Below are 20112 nucleotides of genomic sequence, written 5' to 3'. Positions count from 1 at the left end.
TAATTTAAGAGATAAATGTTTTAATACATTATCTTTTAATCATATCTATGATATAGAAAATATCTCTTCATATATGATGTAAAAATCTAGAATGTGATTAGTATTAGGGAAAAATGTTTGTAAAAATCTTTGTGACAGAAAAAGGCAGAGATACAAAATGCATGGTATAACTTTTCAGATTACTATTTGAAAGAAATGCAAAAATATGATTTTTATCTATCTGTTTGGTGTTTTGTTGTTAATTGTTAGTCTTTCAATTATACCAGTTGCCAAAATTGAAATAGTATTTGAAACTGACATAAAAATAAATTTGTAATTATATTTTAATACTGAGGAAAAGATTGTCAAGCCTGAAACTACAAAATTTGCCATAGAAGTAATGGGAAAGGATTTTTTTTAAAAAAATGATATAAGAAACTGTTGGAATTTTGCTTCAAATTGTCAGATTTTATGTTTAAAAAGAATTAGAAGCATTAAACCTATTATACCTTTTTAAAAACCAGTGGAAAGATTTTAAAGCATTCTTACATTCATATCATTGCAGTACTTCTTAAAATTAGAAGCCCTGACTCCATATGCAGTTGTGTACATGGAGATACATTGGACAAGAAAGTTTTCACGAACTTGATTTTACCAAATTGTTTAAAATTAGCAGTTATAAATGCATATTAAAATTATTTTTATGAACATGTTTAATTAAAAATTTATAAAGAATAATTTTAAATGTATTTTTTTTTCTAGTTGCTAATCAATATTTCACATTTAATTTTCTAATGTAAATGTATTTAAGAGTTGTTTAATTATTTTTTTAAACAAAATATAAAGCATAAAACTTTCAAGAAAATTTGCAAAATGTTTATGAAATTATATTATAAATACCATATTTTATTTTTTCCTTTAAATATTACTTATAAATTTCACTATGTCATGTTCTTTTTTTTTATTTCATATAAAAATAGAATTTAAGTATTTAAGATTGTTTTGCCATTTTTTTATTTATGTTTTTTTAATTATTTTTAGGACACTCTTGCTGAAGCTACAGCTTTACTAGACGGTCTAGAATCCCCTGATGGACCAGAGGACGTTGATATGGATGTTGATGAAAAAACTGAAGAAAGTGAAGAAGGAGAAAAAACAGAGAAAAGTTCTACTGAATATATAATAAATATAAGTCAAGAAAGCATCGCTAAAAAAAATTTTAGAACCATGAAGTGATTCCTTCCATTGAAAGTGGTGATGATTTCTGTGCCTTTTCATGCCAAAGTCAACAATATTTGTATATGAAGCAGACTTAATGCAAAGCATTATTTTCCTGTGAAAATTAAAAGAAAAAAAATTGCTATTGTTGATAGATACATAACTCCTTCTGATAGTGGGTTTTAGTGTTATTCTCAATTAATTCATTTTATATAGTATAATTAAAGAGAGAACGATTCTAAAATTTTGTTTTCCTATGTTTGTAATATTTTTCTTTACTTTTGTATTTTTATTAGTTACATATATAAAATCGTAAAAATATACATATGTACATAATAAATAATATTAGTTCTTGTTAAATTCAACCCAGTGATCTTAAAAGAACAACTTATAAATCTCAACTTACTGTTGTGTATTTCGATAATGTTGCTGTAAAGTAAAAGCTATAATAAATATAAAGTGCCAGTATACTTAGCAAGTCTTATTTGCTTTGTAATATATATGTATAAAGCTCAACTTCTTGTATTATTTTTATTAATCATTTGTTTTTTGTATTTTGAATAAAAAACAAAGTTGTTATGTAGATAATTAAATTTTGACTTTATTCAATTTTTATTGTTGGTCATGGTTATGTACAGAAATTAAATTTTGAATGTAAATAGTCAAATATAGTATCTGAAATGATTTCATTTTACAGATGGTTTTATTGTTTTTAATTCTAAGCAATAACAAAGTTATAATATTTCTAAATATATAAAGAATTTTTGAAAATTTTCGGTTTATTCTTCTTGCTAACTATAATGCTACCTTTATCTATTAATTTTTTTATATAGGTAAATTATATTATTTAGAAATATAATTTGTAAAAGAAAGATATTAATTTTGGAAATAAAGCTTATTATTAAATTTAATTATTGAAATAATTATTATATTTTTAATTATATTGTTAATAATTAATATAATAATTAAAAATAAATATTATGGCTTCTTTTAGAATACAGTTTCAGAGACTACTTTAAAATTTAATGATTTTTTTAATTTAAAAGTTTAAATATTCATTCATTCTCAGTGTATTATAATTTCTAAAAAGAAAAATAAGAGGAAGGAAAACAAAAGGAGAACTTAATTTGAGAAGTCAATTCAATCTGGAGAGTAAAATTCTTTTTGAATCTTTATCAGAATGTGTAAACTCAGTCACATGAGTTTTAATGTGAACAAAGGATTTATTTCTAGAGTGTGTGTGTGCTTGGGTGCTTCTTTTTAATAACAAGTTATCAAAATTTTAAAAATTTTGTGTTCAATACTTATCATTTGTAATATTATCAATTGCACTGCTTGTAATGTTGATTAGTCTAGCAGCTACAATTTTATGTTTTTAAATATATGCTGCTGTTTTCCTTTTTTTTTTTTCCATTTTTAAATGCACATTTTGTATTTTTGCAGCTTATAAATTACCTGCTAACACATGCATTCTCGATGTCATTTTTGATTTTACACATTGCTGTGACATCTCACTTACTGGTTATTTCACGTTGATGTTTGCATGAACCTCTTTATTACACATTAGAACTATTATATAAATGTTTATGAGTAATGAGCTTCTTGAAGTTTATGTGTTTGTCAGTGTTTTTCATATTTTGTTTCTCATTGTGATTTGTAGCAATAATCTAAACTTTACAACATAGAACTTTTTTGTACTTAACCCTATTTTTAAGAATTATGTAGTTATGAAATCTTACTTGTTTTAATTCATTTGGGTGAATTTAAAATTGATAATAAATTGTACAAATCTCTTCTTTTTCTAAATGAAGTTACTATCTTGTTGATTTCATCCGTAATTTTAGGGATGATACTTGAGATTAAGCATCTATCAATCAATAAAATAATCATTATAAAAATAAATTAAAATTAAAAATTTTCTGAACCAAAACTAATAAAAGATACAATGTATGTAGATTAGATTGAGATTAAGCATGTCAGAGTAAACCAGTTATAATTGCAATACATTGGTGTAGTTTATTGATTTTGATTTTTCTGATTTTGATGTTACATTGCTATAATTTATATAGTATTTTGCTCAAGGTGCATGAATCTGCATTTTTACACATTGTTAAAAAAATTATTCTTCTGCTGATTTTTCAAAAAAAAAAAAAAAAAAAAAAAAAATATGGTATTGGAGGGAAAAAAAATTATTTATGGAAATCTGTTTTCTGAAGTATATAAATTGTAGATTGCAGTTGTTGTTTCAAAAATTCACTCAAATGACATAGCAACATGTATTCTTTTCATATACGATATCTTGAATCTTTGTAAAAATATTGCAAATGTTTGTACAATTGAAAGTTTTGTCTTTAAATAATAATTTTACATATTTTTGAGTTTATATTTTTAAGAGTCATTATTATTTATTTTTCATGGACCTATGTATACATAGCATTTTTTGAAAGGAAGTAAAGTTAAAATTATAATTAATGAGATTTCTCTTTTTCAAAATTTAAGTTTATTTTCTTATAGAACTTAAAGAATTATATATTATAATTTTTAAATTAACAATGTTCAACGTATAGAAATTATCATTATTATTTTAACTTCATTTAAACTACAGATTTTTGTAATGCATTCTCTTCCATTTGCAATTTTGACTTAAAATACACTTTACTACATGACTTGGTTTAAAAAAAAAAGTTGAAAGAATATTTCTATTATTATAGAAATCTGTTATAAGTTGATTATTGTAAAATTTTTATAATTGTGTGTACCTGTTGCCAAATAAAATGTTTGTCATACAAGAGTGCTATTTTAAATATAACTTTGAATAAAAGTTGAAATTAAATATTCGTTTTTTAATTAAGTTGATCATTTTTGATTTATTATACAATTTTACAAACACAAGAATTTCATTCTTTTTTTAATTTCTAGATTTCTTTAAAGTAGTTTTACATACACTTTGCTTACATATGCTTTTGATTTCTGTGTTTTATTTATACCTAATTTATTGTACTACTATCAGAAGTTAAAAATTAAAATTTTATCTACTTGTTTAAAATAAATAAGAAGAAACATGAATGAGCAAAAGTTTTATATCAAATGTAACTGTGTAAAACATTTCAAAGGTATATTTTTCAGCACTGTGTCAAAAGCACTGTGAGTTCTGTGTTTGATATAATTTGAAAAAGCAAAAACTGCTGTCTCTTTCACCCTTTTTTTCTTTCTACACTTCTATGTTTCTGATGTGTTCTGATTATTAATTTTCTGCTTGTGATGTATTCTGCTTTTTATTCCTGTTTTGTGAACTCTTTTCTTAAATAAATTATGCAGTTGTATGTTTACTTTTGTAACACTATTTTTTTTTAAAAAATATATGTATAAAATTTTCAATACTTGTTTTAGAAGACTTTAAGGGGAAAAAAAATGATCCCTAACATTGTGAAGTGATTGTAAGAAATTGGTCTTTGCCCCCCCCCCTCAAAAAATTCATCACTTGAGATTGAAATATTGATAAATCATTAAAGTTATTTTCTACAATAATAATAATAAAAGCAATATTTAAACACTACATTATTTTATATTAAATATAAGCTTAATAAAAAGATGCCTTTGTTATAAATTATTTAATTAATTTAAAAAATTGATTAAATTAGAGAAATGAAATTTATGCCATTCAAAAGTTAATTTGTTTAAAATTTAATGATAGTGAAACATTTTTGTACTATGGTGTGTTCCGTAGTTATAATGAAATAATGTACAAGAGTAGATTCATCTTTTTCCTCATTGAAGTGACATTTTCTAAGTTTTGTATTATTGATTGAAAATTTCAGCAGAAAGGTATTTTTGTAATGGTTTAAATGACATTTTGCATTTTATCGAAATTAATTTGGCGTTATATTTTTGCTTAAGGTATTAATATTTTCAAAATTTAATATTTTCAAAATTTTTATAAAGCGAAGAGTGTTAAAATAGATTGGATCATTAATTGCTTTTATAAAATGTCATAATTAAATAAATAAAATTATCAATTTTCTTTTCTTTTCTTTCTGTCTTAAAAAAACTAGATTTTTACACCAAAGCGATTGTTTATAACGTGATATTGATACATTTTTATTTAACTATTTTATTAGATATAAAATCACATTACAGAAAAAAACATAAGAATTTAATATAATGGGAAATATTTCCCTAGGAATGAGGTGGAACTTTGTATTCTCATATAAAATGAATATTTTTTTATCAAGATTTGTTGAGATTGATCAAAGTCTCAAAAAATGTCAATCATCAGTCTTCATAAACTTTTTTATACTTGATGCTTTCAGGGACCATTTATTTAAAAAAATATATGGATGGTCTTTATATTTAAAATAATCGGCATAATCAAAGTGCCAGTCCACCACCACCAACAAGCACTGTGCTGATTTCGCCAATCTTTCATAAAAAAAAGTTAATTATATACTTCACCATTTAACTCCTGCACATTACTGCTATTCATTTTCACGAAAGATCTTAGAATTACGACTTCGTTATACATTTCTGTGTTAAAAATCCCTGACCGCGTTCTTTAGTCAAAACCATTTAAAAATATCTAATATACCGATTTCAGCAATTAACACTCCATCAAGGATTGCCTGTCCCTTCTGCGGTCGTTTTCGTCGTTTATTACAAAAGGAAATTTAGACAGTGACCACAACATCAACAATTGATTCGATTTCGCTAATTAATTTCGCCAGTTTATAAATATAGCCAACTAATTAAAATGCTGTATCAGCTTTTATGTAATCATAATTTAAAATAGCATTTTCTTTTATTTTTTATAAGATGTTTATCAATAAAATTGTTCGAAATGACTATATTAAGAGCATTAATATGGCCACTAGAATGGTTAGTATTGATGAGATTAATTTTGTCATGCAACTCAAACTCGAGTAACTGCATCTTATCTGAACGAAAATTTTATTACGAAAATAAAAGGAATAATATTATTTTAAATTAGATTAACAGAGTTATAATTGAATATTCTCACCTAAACATCAATCAACGGGTGTGGTTTCTCCAAAACTTTCTCGCATAGTCTCTAATTAACTTGTCATACCAGAGAAAGCCTTGTATGACATTGGCGTACTATTGTTACGAAATATTAACTTTTGCCATTGATTTAGCGTTTTTATTGAATCTATCGTATCCTCCTTGGCGAGTGTTTTGGCGATTAAATCCTGACGTACGGTTAATAGCATCAGAAAATCGAATTTGTTCTTTAGACACATTTTTCTCAATCGATTGAAACAAAGATTTGACACAAAACTGCATTTGTGTTCACAAAATCCCATATTTCATTTGATATTTTAAAGTCATTTGTTTTTAATTATTGCGTTAACATATTTATAAACATACATACAGTCATCCCGTTGTTGATTTTGTTTCAAACTTTGATAGGTACCTATACTGTAGATGTTAAATCTGTATACCGAATCTTATCTATCTAGTTCTCTTCGTTTTATAGTTATGGTGTTAACTATATACGAACAGACGGACAAATAGATTTCCTCAGAACAGATTTTACTCGAAATTAAGAAAAAAATAAATAAAAAAAATCTGCAAATGTGGTGTGGTACCAAATTTCAATTGTATAGCTCAACACGTTTTTCAGTTATCTTGAGTTGAGTGTCATAGACGGACTGATGAACATTTTCCAAAAGTGTATTTTTCGAATTCAAACGTGGAGATTGGTCAAAATCTCGAGTTAGAATTTTTTGACAGTTACTGTACTTTTTCTATTCTATGTATATAAGAAAGTAAAAAGATGAAATTGTCAAGTTGGGAAAGAAAATTGCCTAAATTGGTCCAGTTATTGAGGTTCTGAGTTTTATCAAAGTTTTATTTTGCAATATCTCTCAAAATGCAAGGAAACGTGTAGACGACTATTGCTGAAGTATCGAAAGGTCATGAGCATTCATATGAAAGATTTTTTGTTTGGGGTTAGAGCTGCAAATCCTGTGACGAATTTTTCCAATAAGGAACATACAGTGAAACTTAATTCTTTCGATTTCTCCTGAAAATAAACAGTGGTGGAAAGCAGAAGATTCTTCATAACAGAATTAGGGGACTTATGTTTTCTTATGAAATGAAACTCTTGAAAATCGGCTGGTAAATTCTTTCGTGGGCTTTCCTTATAGAAATCTAGCCGCCTTTGACGACCATTTGATTCGGCAGGTTTGATAATCTCAAAAATTCGAATTATATCATTTGTGTAACTGTGTCTGAATATCTCTCTTATCAAAATGTTTTTAAACCTCACATTTTCATAGGTACATACTATTTTAAAAATCTTATATTATTCTATTCAGTGTACTACGCATTTTTCTAAATTTCTGTCTATGTCTGTAATTCTTACAATTAAGAATTACATTAGAGGAAAGAGCAGCAGTGTTTAAAGAAGGACACATTCTAAAAAATTTTCTTCGCTGCTTGATTTTGAAGTTAATTCTTAATTGTAAAAACAAGAAAATGTCAAAGTTTTTATTAAAAAAAAAAGGCAAGCCTTATACTGAATGGAAAAATAATTTTCTTCTCTAATCTTCATAATTTCTTCACACACGCACACACACACGCACGCACGCACACGCACACACGCACACACACTTTCTCTCTCTCTCTCTCTCTCACTCTCTATCTCTTCAGTTTCAATTCAGCCATGAAATATATTGTTTATACGACCCATGACATATCTATGGGTCGTAAGTTTCTACGTGTAACAAAAATTGTATAAATTAGTACACTACTTGAGGTTAGAGACTCAGTCGCAGAATTTCACTATAGTGAAAATATAGTGGTGTTTTTTTGTTTTGGTTTCTTTCGAAAAAGTAGAGTGGCAGAAGGCAGGTAACCTTTAATGGCGCATCTAAGGATAATATGAAACAGAAATTAGCGAAATCTGAGAAATGATTGGAGCTGGCGATTGGTTCATTGATTTTCTTTATTATTTTAAATGCATAAATGTTATGAATATGTATTTGGATTATGAACAAAATATTTTTTTTACAACAGCAAGGAAAAACTTTCTGTTGTAATTATGCTGTTTTTCAAAATATTATTAAGTTCATAAATTTATTTTAAAATTAGATTTAAAACTATTTCTTTCAAATTTTGGAAAAGTATAGACTCAATGATAAAATATGATGCTCTAGCATAAATTAAAAAAAAATTAAAAAAAGAAAAAAACAGGTTATCTTTGGAAATTTTCAAATTTGTAAAGTCTTTTTGAAGTAAATAAAGTGTCGAGATTTGTTGATCAGTGTAACTGATTTTTATTTGTTGATTTTTGTCTTACAAAGAATTATACTTACTTCTGTATTATTATAAACTATTTGTAAAGACTTGAAGAAAAAAGAACAGAAATCAATGAAAAAAAAATGGCGGATGGGAAATTTTAGAATATTATTTAAATAACCATACAGATTAAATATTTCTGGCTAAATACATTCAACTTCAAAATTTAAGGAACCACTCGTGTTTTGGATCGAACTTGAAAACAAGTAAATGTAAGATTGATAAAATTAAACTGACAATACTCAGAGATTCATTGCTCCATTACTAAAGCAAGGATCCGAATGAAATTTCGTATGTTTGTTTTTTAGACCATGGGACCGAGAGTACGTCGGAAAAATAATTTGTAATTTTGCCAACAGATGACGTTTTGTACGAAATAAAAAGAAAGAGAACAGTTTTATAAAAAGAATAATAGAATATTTTATTTATTTACACACCTATGTGCTCTAGGGGAATACCGTGTCTGCCAACAACATATTGAAAGCGTACCACCGCAGTATCAACAGCCGCAAACAATATTTTACTAGGAATGAAGGAGATATTTCGAAGGATACTGGCCTTCAAGTCCACTTCATTCGTTATATATATTTATGGTGATCAAATAGCCTTTTTGCTTTGCGCCGAGACAACATGCATCTTTTCGTTATGTCGTCACTGCTGGCTGCAGATCTAACGAATCCGTTCACTGTGACCAACAATGAAATTCATCTTGAATACACACTATGCCGTGGCTTATAGAGAATCAATATTTGCAAACAACATTTCAGTAGGAATGAAGGAGACATTTCAAATGATGCTGGCTAATCACATTCTTTACGTCTTGACGTATGAACAGTTAATACTGCATTAATACTGTGGTGGCCAAATAGCATTTTTGCCTTATGCCGAGACAACACGATCCTTCTCTTTCTGTATCTGTCACTGGTGGCTGTAGAACGACACACGTTCATCGTGACCAGTAATGAAATTCACCGTGAATTTACACAATACCGTAGCGTATGGGAATCAACGGCCACATCAGTATTTCAGAATGAAGGAGGCATTTCTAACGGTGCTGGCTTTCAAGTCAACTTCATTAGTTACACATCCTTGATAAACTCAGTGTTTGAGAAAATACCACAGACAGAAGTCGCAAGAGTTTATATTTGATAATCGTGTTGCCCAAGAAAGTAGGAAAGAACACAAGATGGCATGTTCATCAGGAAAGTGAGATTGAATCCCATTCTTTACATGTCTTGACGTTTGAGCAGTTTTAGTCTTGCATTAACACTGTGGTGACAAAACAGGCTTTTTGCCTTAGACAGCATGATCCTCCTCTTCTGTATCGGTCACTGATGGCTGTACATCTAACGAATCCGTTCACTCTGAACAATAAAGAAACCCACAATGAATTCATACCATACCGTGGGATATGGGGGAACGTTGTTGCACGGTATGCAGATACATGGAATCCTATATGTGACACTTCTGTGTGGTTACAACATCATCTACTTGAAAATGAGCCTCGTCTATCCATTAGATTTGCAATAGTCGATACTCATCCATTTACATCTTCGCCAGAAAAGACAAGGCAAAATCAAGACGTGCAGAATAAAGAGGAGATTTCAATTGTTACACGAAATGCATCCTTTAAGAGTACAACTTCGGAATTGAAAGGAACAATGAAACTAAAAAATTACAGAAGAAAAATCTGAAGAAATTTCATTCAATAAGGGATATTTTTTCCTCTAATTGAAATTCATTCTCAGCAACACCTTTCTATATATACATTTATATTATATTCTAGGATGAGAATTCTGGAACTGTTCAAGAAAATTCCCTTCCAGTTTGAGCAATCAATTTTTTTTTCTATGTAGTTTCGGAGGTACGTGATAGGATTGAATTATAGGAATTGAATAACCATGTCCGTTATTTCTAAATTTTGTTTCTCGAGATATTAGTTGTAAAGACTAGCACTGTGAAGGTATATACTATCTTGCCTTAGTAAGAGGTAATCAGAATGATATATTCTATATATCATTTTCGATTTTCTTTTCAAATATTACCGACTGACGTCCAAAATGTCAAATGAAAAGAAAAACCTAAATGGAAGTGGTTGTATCCTCTTCACCTCCACCCACGAGCCACGTCACTATTTTTTTTTGTTCCATATTTTCCACATGTACGTCAAAAAATAGGCTGTTTCCTTATTTTTGGAGAAGAATGCCTTCTATTTTATTTTTTGTATCTTCTAATTACAATTCTACCAAAGCTGTAAACTTTCGTAATTATGATTTACTGAGCTAAAATATATACATAAAAATGTTCACACAAATTTAATTACTAACCCTCTTATTCCTAAGATCATTCGAGGTCAGATACCTTAGAATGTTGGAATGCCGAACTTCTACAGAGATGGGAATTGCCTTTCTAATTCAAAAATTGCTATGAAAGCCCATGTTGCTACGGTGGTTGTTAAGTTTAAAAGAACCCTGCTAGCTGCTGACTATTATTAAGAAAATATATCCACCGATGCCTTTTGAGAATTCTTAGAAAATTAAACATATTAACGAATGTAAAAGTCTATTCAATGAACGAAATACGAGCGTTTCTCATTTAATTAATCATACTTAACGAAAAGAGGAGGAATTTCGCATGAATATCTAGGCATCTCAGGCGCCCACCTGAGACTGACCATTTGGGTCCTATCAATATCGATAGAGTTAAGATGTAAAATAATTTTTACCATTTTTTTTATGCAAATATTATTACATGGTTTTATGCTACCCTTGTTAGCAGTGGTAACTGTGCCTAGTGAAAATTGTTGCGCTTATACGTAGGTACGATCCATCACCGGTGATGAACCTAATAGCAACATCATAATATTGAACTTATCAGAGAAATGAGAACAAAACTGGCCACTATACCAGAAGCTTCTTATTCTCAAATCTGATTTGAATTTGTGTTTAAGACGTGGTTTCCCAATCGATTGAAACCAAAATTTGATTCAGAACAGTATTCACAAAACCACGTGTCAAATTTCTTATATTTAAGTAATTGTGTTTTTGAATTATTTTTTGTACGTGTTTGTGAAGGGACAGGCAGACAAACGAACAAACCCTCGACGGATTTGGTTCCAAATTTGATAATTATCTACACTTCAGATGTTAAATTTAATACATCGAATTCTCTTTGTTTTGTAATTATTGTGCTATATTCAGACACTCTCACATATTTCCTCTGAGTGGATTTTATTCAAAATTTGATAGAAATATACAAATTTGGTTTAACAATCATATAGCACATTTCATTCGACTAATTCAAAGTATTTTTGAATTATCAATTCGCAAAGCGACTTACATTACGGCGGACGGAGAGACAATTTGATATAAAGCCAAAAATGTTGTTTTCGAACTCACAGGTTTGAACCGTGGAGATTCGTCAAAATTTTGAGTTTAATTTTTCTGACGATTACAGTACTTCGTACACGAGAAAGTAATATTACTCTAATAACTAGATACTTGGGATTGGTTCGGTATTCGATTTTCACCAGCGTTTTGTTTTTCATTTTATGTAAATATTTCGTAATAGAAATTCTGAAAAAGATTATGTTAAAGACGACGGTGTTAGTAGTATGACATACATTTATTCTTCACAATAAGTAGACGTACAAGTATATAAGTAGTTTTTTAGAACAACTAAAAAACAAGGTGATGCCACTCAAGCTAAAAGTAATTATATAGAATTGTTTGCTTGCCGCAACAGATTAGTTAATTCAAAGCAACTTCTGATGAGTTTTCCATTTCATTTTCAATTAGTACAATTTTTTGTATAAGAAATTACAGAATAAAGAGAAGTATAATTAAGTACAATAGAAAAGAAGTACAATAAGAAGAGAAGTACAATTTTTTGCATATATCTTACCTGGAACTAATTTATATTTAGAAGGATTATTTTTCCACATAAATATTATCAATATAAGTGAAAAAATCAGATAGATTTGAGAATAAATTTTCGATTACAAAATTATTCAATATTATATTGAATTCTACAACTTTTTAATTTCTCTTATGCGAAATAAACAAATTGAAAATATTGGAGTCGTCAAAAAATTCGAACTCGAAATTTTGATTAATCACCGCGTTTCAGATCTCCTTGAATCCGAAAAACACATTTCAAAATTGTTTCTGTCTGTCTGTAAATACGATAATTCAAAAACGCATAAAGCTAGAGAAATGGAATTTGGAACGTGATCTTTGCACTATATTTTTAGATTTCTAATGAAATGCATTTACAATGATTTCTGTCTTGTTGTCCGAGTGCAAGTGTAAACACCGAGGGCAACACTATAATTACAAAACCTAAAGAGCTAGCTGGACAAATGTTTGTAGACAAAATCAACATCTAAAGCGTAAATCCATATCGAAATTTGAAATAAATAATTGGGAAGTTAACCACCCTTCGATCTTTACTTTCGCAAGCATATAGAAGCGATAATTCCGAAACGTAATAACTAGGGAAATGTAATTTGACTCACAGTTTACTATCTAAAGTGTAGATTCAATCAAATTTGTCTAAAAGTTGATCGATGTCGCTCTGTGCTTACGCCTGCATGTAAATGTAGTAAATCAAAAATGCAATGACTTAAGTAAATAAAAATAAATCAGTCGAAGAAAAACGTCCAAACTGCATATTTTGTTTTTGTTTATTACACTATGAAGCACAAAATTCTCTTGAACGCGAATAAAAATAAAAATGTGAGCACTTGTGGCGTTCATGCTCTCGGCCGAGATATACAATTTTATGTGAAAGAAAAATAACAACTTCATTAGAAAGTATGAGAGAACGTTTGATGGAGAAAATTCACAACAAAACATCTGTTGAGATATTTTCATAGTTCAGAGATTCATATAATGACTATAACCCTCACGCATGATTTATCTGTATAAGTGTAGGAAGTGTTCTGTCATAGAACTTTTTGGATTGTTATGCAATGCTTTACACTTTGTGTTTGGGTTTATAATATAGTGAAAAGAATCATATATGAATTTTGGATCCCCCCCATTGACCAATTAAATTCAACACTTGAGATAGAAATACTGATTTGATGTCAAAACGCTATACTAAATTAGTTCTTTGCATTTTTAAGCTACTGCGTTCACATACGCAGTGATATAAAAGAGAAAAATAATTTGCCAACTGATGGATGTAGTCCAAAATTGTGCACTGATCTTCAGTTTTGTTGTAAATACCATACACTAAAATTCATTAAGCTTGTTATATTTTTGAATTATTGTATTCACATAAGTAAGAGTAGACAGTGGGATTCGGTCTAAAATTGGGTTCAGATCCATCTTTCCAATAATAAAATCATTTGGCAAATTTCATCTATCAAGTTTTTGCATTTTTAAATTATCACGTTCACACATATATAAATAAACAAACTGACAGTATTTACGGCAAGTGGATTTCTTTTAAGATTTAATAGAAATCAAATCAACTCAAATTTCGGTGCAAAGATAACTTGAGAAATTTCATTTATCTAATTTGTCTCCTTTCTAAATTATTTTGTTCACAGATTGATAACTATTAACGTCCTTTTGCTCTTTCAAGATCAACAAATAGAATTTCAATATTTTCGGACTTGAAAAAAGTTTAAAATATAAAGATTCTTCAAAATATCAAGGTTGAATTTCGGGATAATTAAAAAAATTTTTTAAAGTTTTGTACACAAGAATTTAAAAAGAAATGATTATTTTTTTTTCTATTTCCTGCATTTCCTCATGTCTTGTTTGAGCAATTTTTTAAATAACCGATTTTGTTATTGTTATTTTTTTTTCAAATCAGTTTTTCAGACTTTCTATAACTTTTTTTTGGATGCGTTTAAACTCCTACATCGTACATCTTATATTTTCCACGAAATTTCAGCATCCCTTGTTAAAGTTCAGAAAATTTGACGACAATCTGTACGATCTAATAATAAATTGTCACATTTTGACAATTACTTCACCCATAGATGGCGCTGGGGCGATTCCAACTTTTTTCCGACACCGATCCAATCTGTTGTCCTTCGGATTTGAATGTTATGGGTTTTCTCTCACTCCGAAACTACACGCAACATCCACCTTGACGGTGAACTCACGTGATTCCGTTTTTTATTCTATTCGAATCATCGAATTGAATCTTTTCTTGTCAATGTAAGAAGTTCATCTGTTTCAAAGGCGAAGGATAAAAGAAATGGTGGACGTTAACCCTGTCTCTGATGAGATCGAGGAGTTCCAGGAAAACGAACGACCACCTTCCGAGCAGGTATTTGAAATCATCAAACGATATTAGTTTCTTTTATTACATATTTTTGTGTTTCTTTTAAGTTGTCGATACGTATTCGATTGGTCAGGATTTGGCACCATGCCTCTTGGAGTACTGTCAACTAGCTTTCTCGGTTATTTTTATCAAAATGATATTTAATGACTCTCTGGATATTTGAATAATTATGTAACAGCAATTATTAGGAGATTTTTTTTTTATTTTTTTGACAAAAAAAATTAGTTAAAGAGAATATGTTAAAGTTCACTTGTACTTGAGTTCACGCATTAATACATTTCTTTGTGAATTTAATTTAAGGAATGTCATTTTAACATCATTACTTAAAAACGTGCATAAACTAGAATGCATACTTATAATTATGACATGTTTGATAAGATGACATGTTTGATAAATGCTGTTATAATAAAGAAAGGTTTTTATTATTTATGTGTTTGATAGAAAATAATTAATGATTTATTTGGATTTATAAATTAAGATTTTTAAACAATTCTTCTGATTGAAACAGACTTTTCTTTTGAAACAGACTCACAAACTCTTAAGAAATTATCTTTATTTTCACAGGGGAATAAATAATGACAACTGTCTAAATTTTATCATTAAATAAAATATTTAAAAATTGTTGATACAAGAAATTAATTGGCATAAAAAATAAAGATTAAATTAAATTTGATGAGTTTTCTCATCTCCAAAAGCAAAAACAACAACAACAACAAAAAACAAGCTTGAAAAATGTATCAAGTGTGAAGATAATCAAATTATCAGAAAAAAAAAATCAAGCATAGTATTTCTTAAAATCAGAATAAGGAATCTTCATTTTTTTGTACTTAATTTTATTTATGACGTCATTTATTTATGGTCCTATCCATTTATCATGGAATGAAAACTTTAATATAATATTTTAAAAGTATTCACAGAAGATTTTTTTAAATGAATTTTTAGTTTAGTAATCAAAATAGCACATTCATATAAAATATTATTAAAATAAATTCTTTTATAATTGTATTAGAACTGCATTGCTTTCTAATTAAGTTGCATAAGATATTCTAATTTTCTATTTTGACGATTTTATATTATTGCATAATAATACGAAAGGTAAATAAGAATATTATACAGCATTCAGCTCTATTAAGCTTTCCAATCAAAAATATTTTTTCTTCTCAATCTTATTGATGAAATTGCTGTTATTGTGTCGCAAACAACATTACTAAGCTTGAATTGTACAGCATTCAGCTCTATTAAGCTTTCTAATCAAAAATATTTTTTCTTCTCAATCTTATTGATGAAATTGCTGTTATTGTGTCGCAAACAACATTACTAAGCTTGAATTGTACAGCATTCAGCTCTATTAAGCTTTCCAATCAAAAATATTTTTTCTTCTCAATCTTATTGATGAAATTGCTGTTATTGTGTCGCAAACAACATTACTAAGCTTGAATTGTACAGCATTCAGCTCTATTAAGCTTTCCAATCAAAAATATTTTTTCTTCTCAATCTTATTGATGAAATTACTGTTATTGTGTCGCAAACAACATTACTAAGCTTGAATTGTTTTTTCTCTATTTAAAATTCATCTGCAATTTTTTAATTTTTTCTTGAGTTAAGAATGACTATAACAAGATGTAAGACATTGATTAGAAAGGAATTGAAAACATTTTAAAAATTCGATTATAAAATTCTGTTATACGTTAAAGTTGTAGATTTTCTTTTTTTTAAAGACAATACTCAAGAAAAAATGATAACTTTCTTCATATAATTGTCTGAAGAGTGGAATAAGAAATTGATTTATGACTTTGATATTTATAAAAATTGGCATTCTCTTTTATTAAATTTTATTAATGCTATTTCATAGTATCCAAATTTTTATTTAAATTGCACAATTTTAATTTTTTTAAATAATGTATTTTATTCCTAAACATAAATTAACCGATACCATCTGAATAGAATGCAACATATATTTTTTAGATACATTTGCAACATTTTTTTTATCATCTTGTCAATGTTATTTAACATTTTCTATTCAATAAAAAAAGTAAATTGATTTTTGGTCACAAAACGTATATTTCCAATATGTATATAATTTGATCTAATATTATAATCATGGTTCTTTTATTCCAAAATCTTCAATTGCGTATATTTTTAAAAAGGTGGAATTCGTACTAAACATTGATCCAGTAGAGTTGACAGTAATTTTAATTATTAATTCCTTCATTATTTATTTATTTATTACTGTTAGATTTGATCTCTTATTGTAAATTTTTATGATATCAAAATTATATTCCTATGATAAGACAATTAAAAATCGTGTTTTTTCTTAAGACGCAATTGCAAAAAATTTCGAATATTTCAAAATCAATAAGGCAAATTAAAATGAAGGCAATACAGGTATTGATTGATGTATTTCTAAAGCACTAATAAAAGGCAGCTTTGAAATTTGTTTTGCTAATTTAAAAGTATATCTTTATAAGATAATTTTTCAAGGCTTATTATTAATTATGCTAAATTATTGTTCAATTATTAATTATGGAAATATTTCGGGAAAAATCGTTTGGTTAAAAACAGTTGATTCTCAGTTTTTTGGTCATTCTATTTATCTATAATTTTTCTACATTTTATAAAGCATCCAAAATGTTAAAATAAAAAAAGATTTATTTTATTTAAATATTTAATTGTAAAAATATAATTTATGCTTGTGAGAGATAAGAGAAATAACCGATGAAATTTATTTAAACTAAAACATTTTAAACGAATATTTCTTCGTATCAGTGTCATTTAAATATATAATATATATTGCAAAATTTTATGCATATTTATAAAATATTTTTAGGGAAAGCTGGTAATATTTTTACGAAGTGAATTTTGCACTTTTTTCTTTTAATTGTTAGACATAGTAAAATATAAACTCAATCTTTAAATACAGCTGGAAAAATTATTATATGCTTTAAAAATTTGTTAAAAGAAAAAGAAACATTGGTAATTATTTGCATCAAGCATTAGATTGTAATATTTATTCGTTAGAAGAGAATTTTAGAATAAATAAAACTATTTTATTGAGTCCTGAAATTGTGGATAGAAAATTTACATTGTTTTTTCGTGTGTTTCATATCAAGTTTTTATTTAATTATAATATAGCAAAAAGAAAAAAAAAATATTTCAAAACATTATATAAGTTACTGAATATATGAAACTGATTTCTGAAAATGCCAAAGAAAATACCAAGAAAAGGATTTTTTTAGTATTTAACAATTTACCTTTTTTTTATTTAATTTATAAGTTGAATATTTGCTTACGTTTTGCTGCTATGTTTCTACTTAATTTTTATACCTTCATCTTATAACTCGATTTTTTGGTTTCTTCAATTTTTATGAAATAGAACATTATAAGTATTTTTATAATAATTTTTTTAAATAGAAGTTTGCCATTTGATGCATTTTGTTTCAAAAAGAAAAAAGAACAATTTTTACAAAATTTTAGAGCAAATTATTATTTTTTATATCTCAATAATTTTTATGCATCTTAATGCATATTACGCATAACGTGGATATCTTTCTGACAGCTCTTTAGGATTTGGAAAAAAAAAACCTTTCACAAGAAAGTTTAACCCTAACAAGTTTCTGAAATTGAAAAATTCAAAAAATTTGGAATTAATAAGAATTATTAAGAAAGTTTAGTTAGTTTAATTTACCCCTTTTGAAACAACACTAAGGTTTTTTTTGGCATGGATTTGTTTTTTCTGTTTTTTTTTTAAATCCCGGTAAAATGTCAAGGACTATATCATTTTGGCATTCTTTTATATACCGTAAATTGAGTAGGCTTGAATTCAAAAAGAAAATAATTTTTAATAATATATTTCCCCCCCCCCCCTACTTTTTTGCTAAGTGATCGCCTAAAAATATTATTATTGCTGTAAGATACATTTTAATACTCTTGGGATATTTTCTAAAACTTCAAAGCTTTTTTCCAAACCAACATTTTAATTTTATACAAAAATTAATAAAAGTTGGCTTCAAGTAGCCTTCTGCGTTGCTACATTTAAATGTATTTTAATTATAACACTATTTATGTTATTTGAAATTTGAATTAATTTGGAAATATAAAACGAATTTTAAGATTCGAAATAAAATCTTCTAACACTTATTTGTTATTTCTAATTCTGAATTTGATAATAATCTATAAAAAGAAGACTTTATATTGGATTTGCAAACAACTTTTTTTTTCAATAGTCAAGATAAATTACATTTTCTTTTTTTTCTGACCATTTCCAGAGCGAATCATTTTTTACTGAACTTTTTTGATCTTTTTTCGCTGATGTCATGCATTCAACTATGGTACTATTTTGCATCTGGTACATTTCTCAGATCATACAGCATTTAAATATTATTTTTATTTTTCAGAGATAAAATTTGCTCACCTTCTGCTTTCAGTCGACTTCTGGTAAATTCGAACAATTTTTTGGTATTAAATCTGTAAATTAATTCGCAAGAATGGTGAATAAGTCATTTAATTAAAAAATACCAATATGAGATGATATCAATTCATCGTTTTTAAGTGAAAAATTGAAATAAATAATTTAATTTGAGGCATAAGGAATACTTCGAGCCTCATTCTGAATGGACTCAAGTAAACACATTTGCTGGTTACTTGTATGTAATTCGGTATTAATAAATTTGATTGTTAAGTGATTCGAACCACTTAACACAAAATGTCCAACAACATTGTTACGATATCTACACCGAGTTCGTTGGCATTCAAAACATCGTGACACGTCACGTTGGACAACATCGTGAAGGTATCACACAATATCTTGTGCTAACAGGGTCTTTAACTAGCTTAAAACTATTATTAATTTGTTAAGAACGATACATAAAATGTAAGGTTTCTTTTTCTTCATTGTTATTGTAGCATACAAAGATATGAAGGTGGGAGATGTCAGGGCACATATTTTCTTGTTTTTACCGTACAAGAATTAATTTGTTAAGAAATGTATATAAAAAGTAGCTTTTCATTTTTTTCACTATTATTGTATTATGCAAAGATGTAAAGTTGGGAGTTATCAGACCATAATTCTTGTAACCATAAATTCTTGTTTATATCATACAAGTACATAACATCTGTTAGGAATAGAAATAAATATGAAAAGTGGAATTTAGCTCCTCCGGAGATAACTAAGAATTCTTTTGGAAATTTGGTGAATCCAATATATACCTTTAAGTTAACAGATTCAAAATGATTTTAACTATTTTCTTTTTTGTTCAAGTAATTACATTCTAGAGTATTAAAAACGTTCTAAACGGA

At 27.5% G+C, this 20112-nt stretch overlaps 2 protein-coding genes across 5 annotated transcripts in view; both read left to right on the top strand.

The window, feature by feature from the left end:
* LOC129975271 (ubiquitin carboxyl-terminal hydrolase 24-like) overlaps positions 1-3948 on the top strand; it is a 95388-nt gene extending 91440 nt beyond the window's left edge. For all 3 annotated transcript variants that reach the window (XM_056088405.1, XM_056088457.1, XM_056088349.1), the window contains one exon: positions 1021-3948. In XM_056088405.1, coding sequence (XP_055944380.1) covers positions 1021-1215 — 195 coding nt within the window. In that variant the 3' untranslated portion in view covers positions 1216-3948. The remainder of the gene's footprint in view (positions 1-1020) is intronic.
* A 10643-nt stretch (positions 3949-14591) lies between these two features.
* The window catches only part of LOC129971427 (scaffold attachment factor B2-like), a 181629-nt gene continuing 176108 nt past the window's right edge, over positions 14592-20112 (top strand). For both annotated transcript variants that reach the window (XM_056085193.1, XM_056085185.1), the window contains exon 1: positions 14592-14802. In XM_056085193.1, the coding sequence (XP_055941168.1) occupies positions 14731-14802 (72 nt within the window). In that variant the 5' untranslated portion in view covers positions 14592-14730. The remainder of the gene's footprint in view (positions 14803-20112) is intronic.

This window comes from Argiope bruennichi, chromosome 1 (genome assembly GCF_947563725.1).
Source record: "Argiope bruennichi chromosome 1, qqArgBrue1.1, whole genome shotgun sequence".
Lineage (NCBI taxonomy): Eukaryota > Metazoa > Arthropoda > Arachnida > Araneae > Araneidae > Argiope > Argiope bruennichi.
This window is presented reverse-complemented; position numbering and strand designations above follow the sequence as displayed.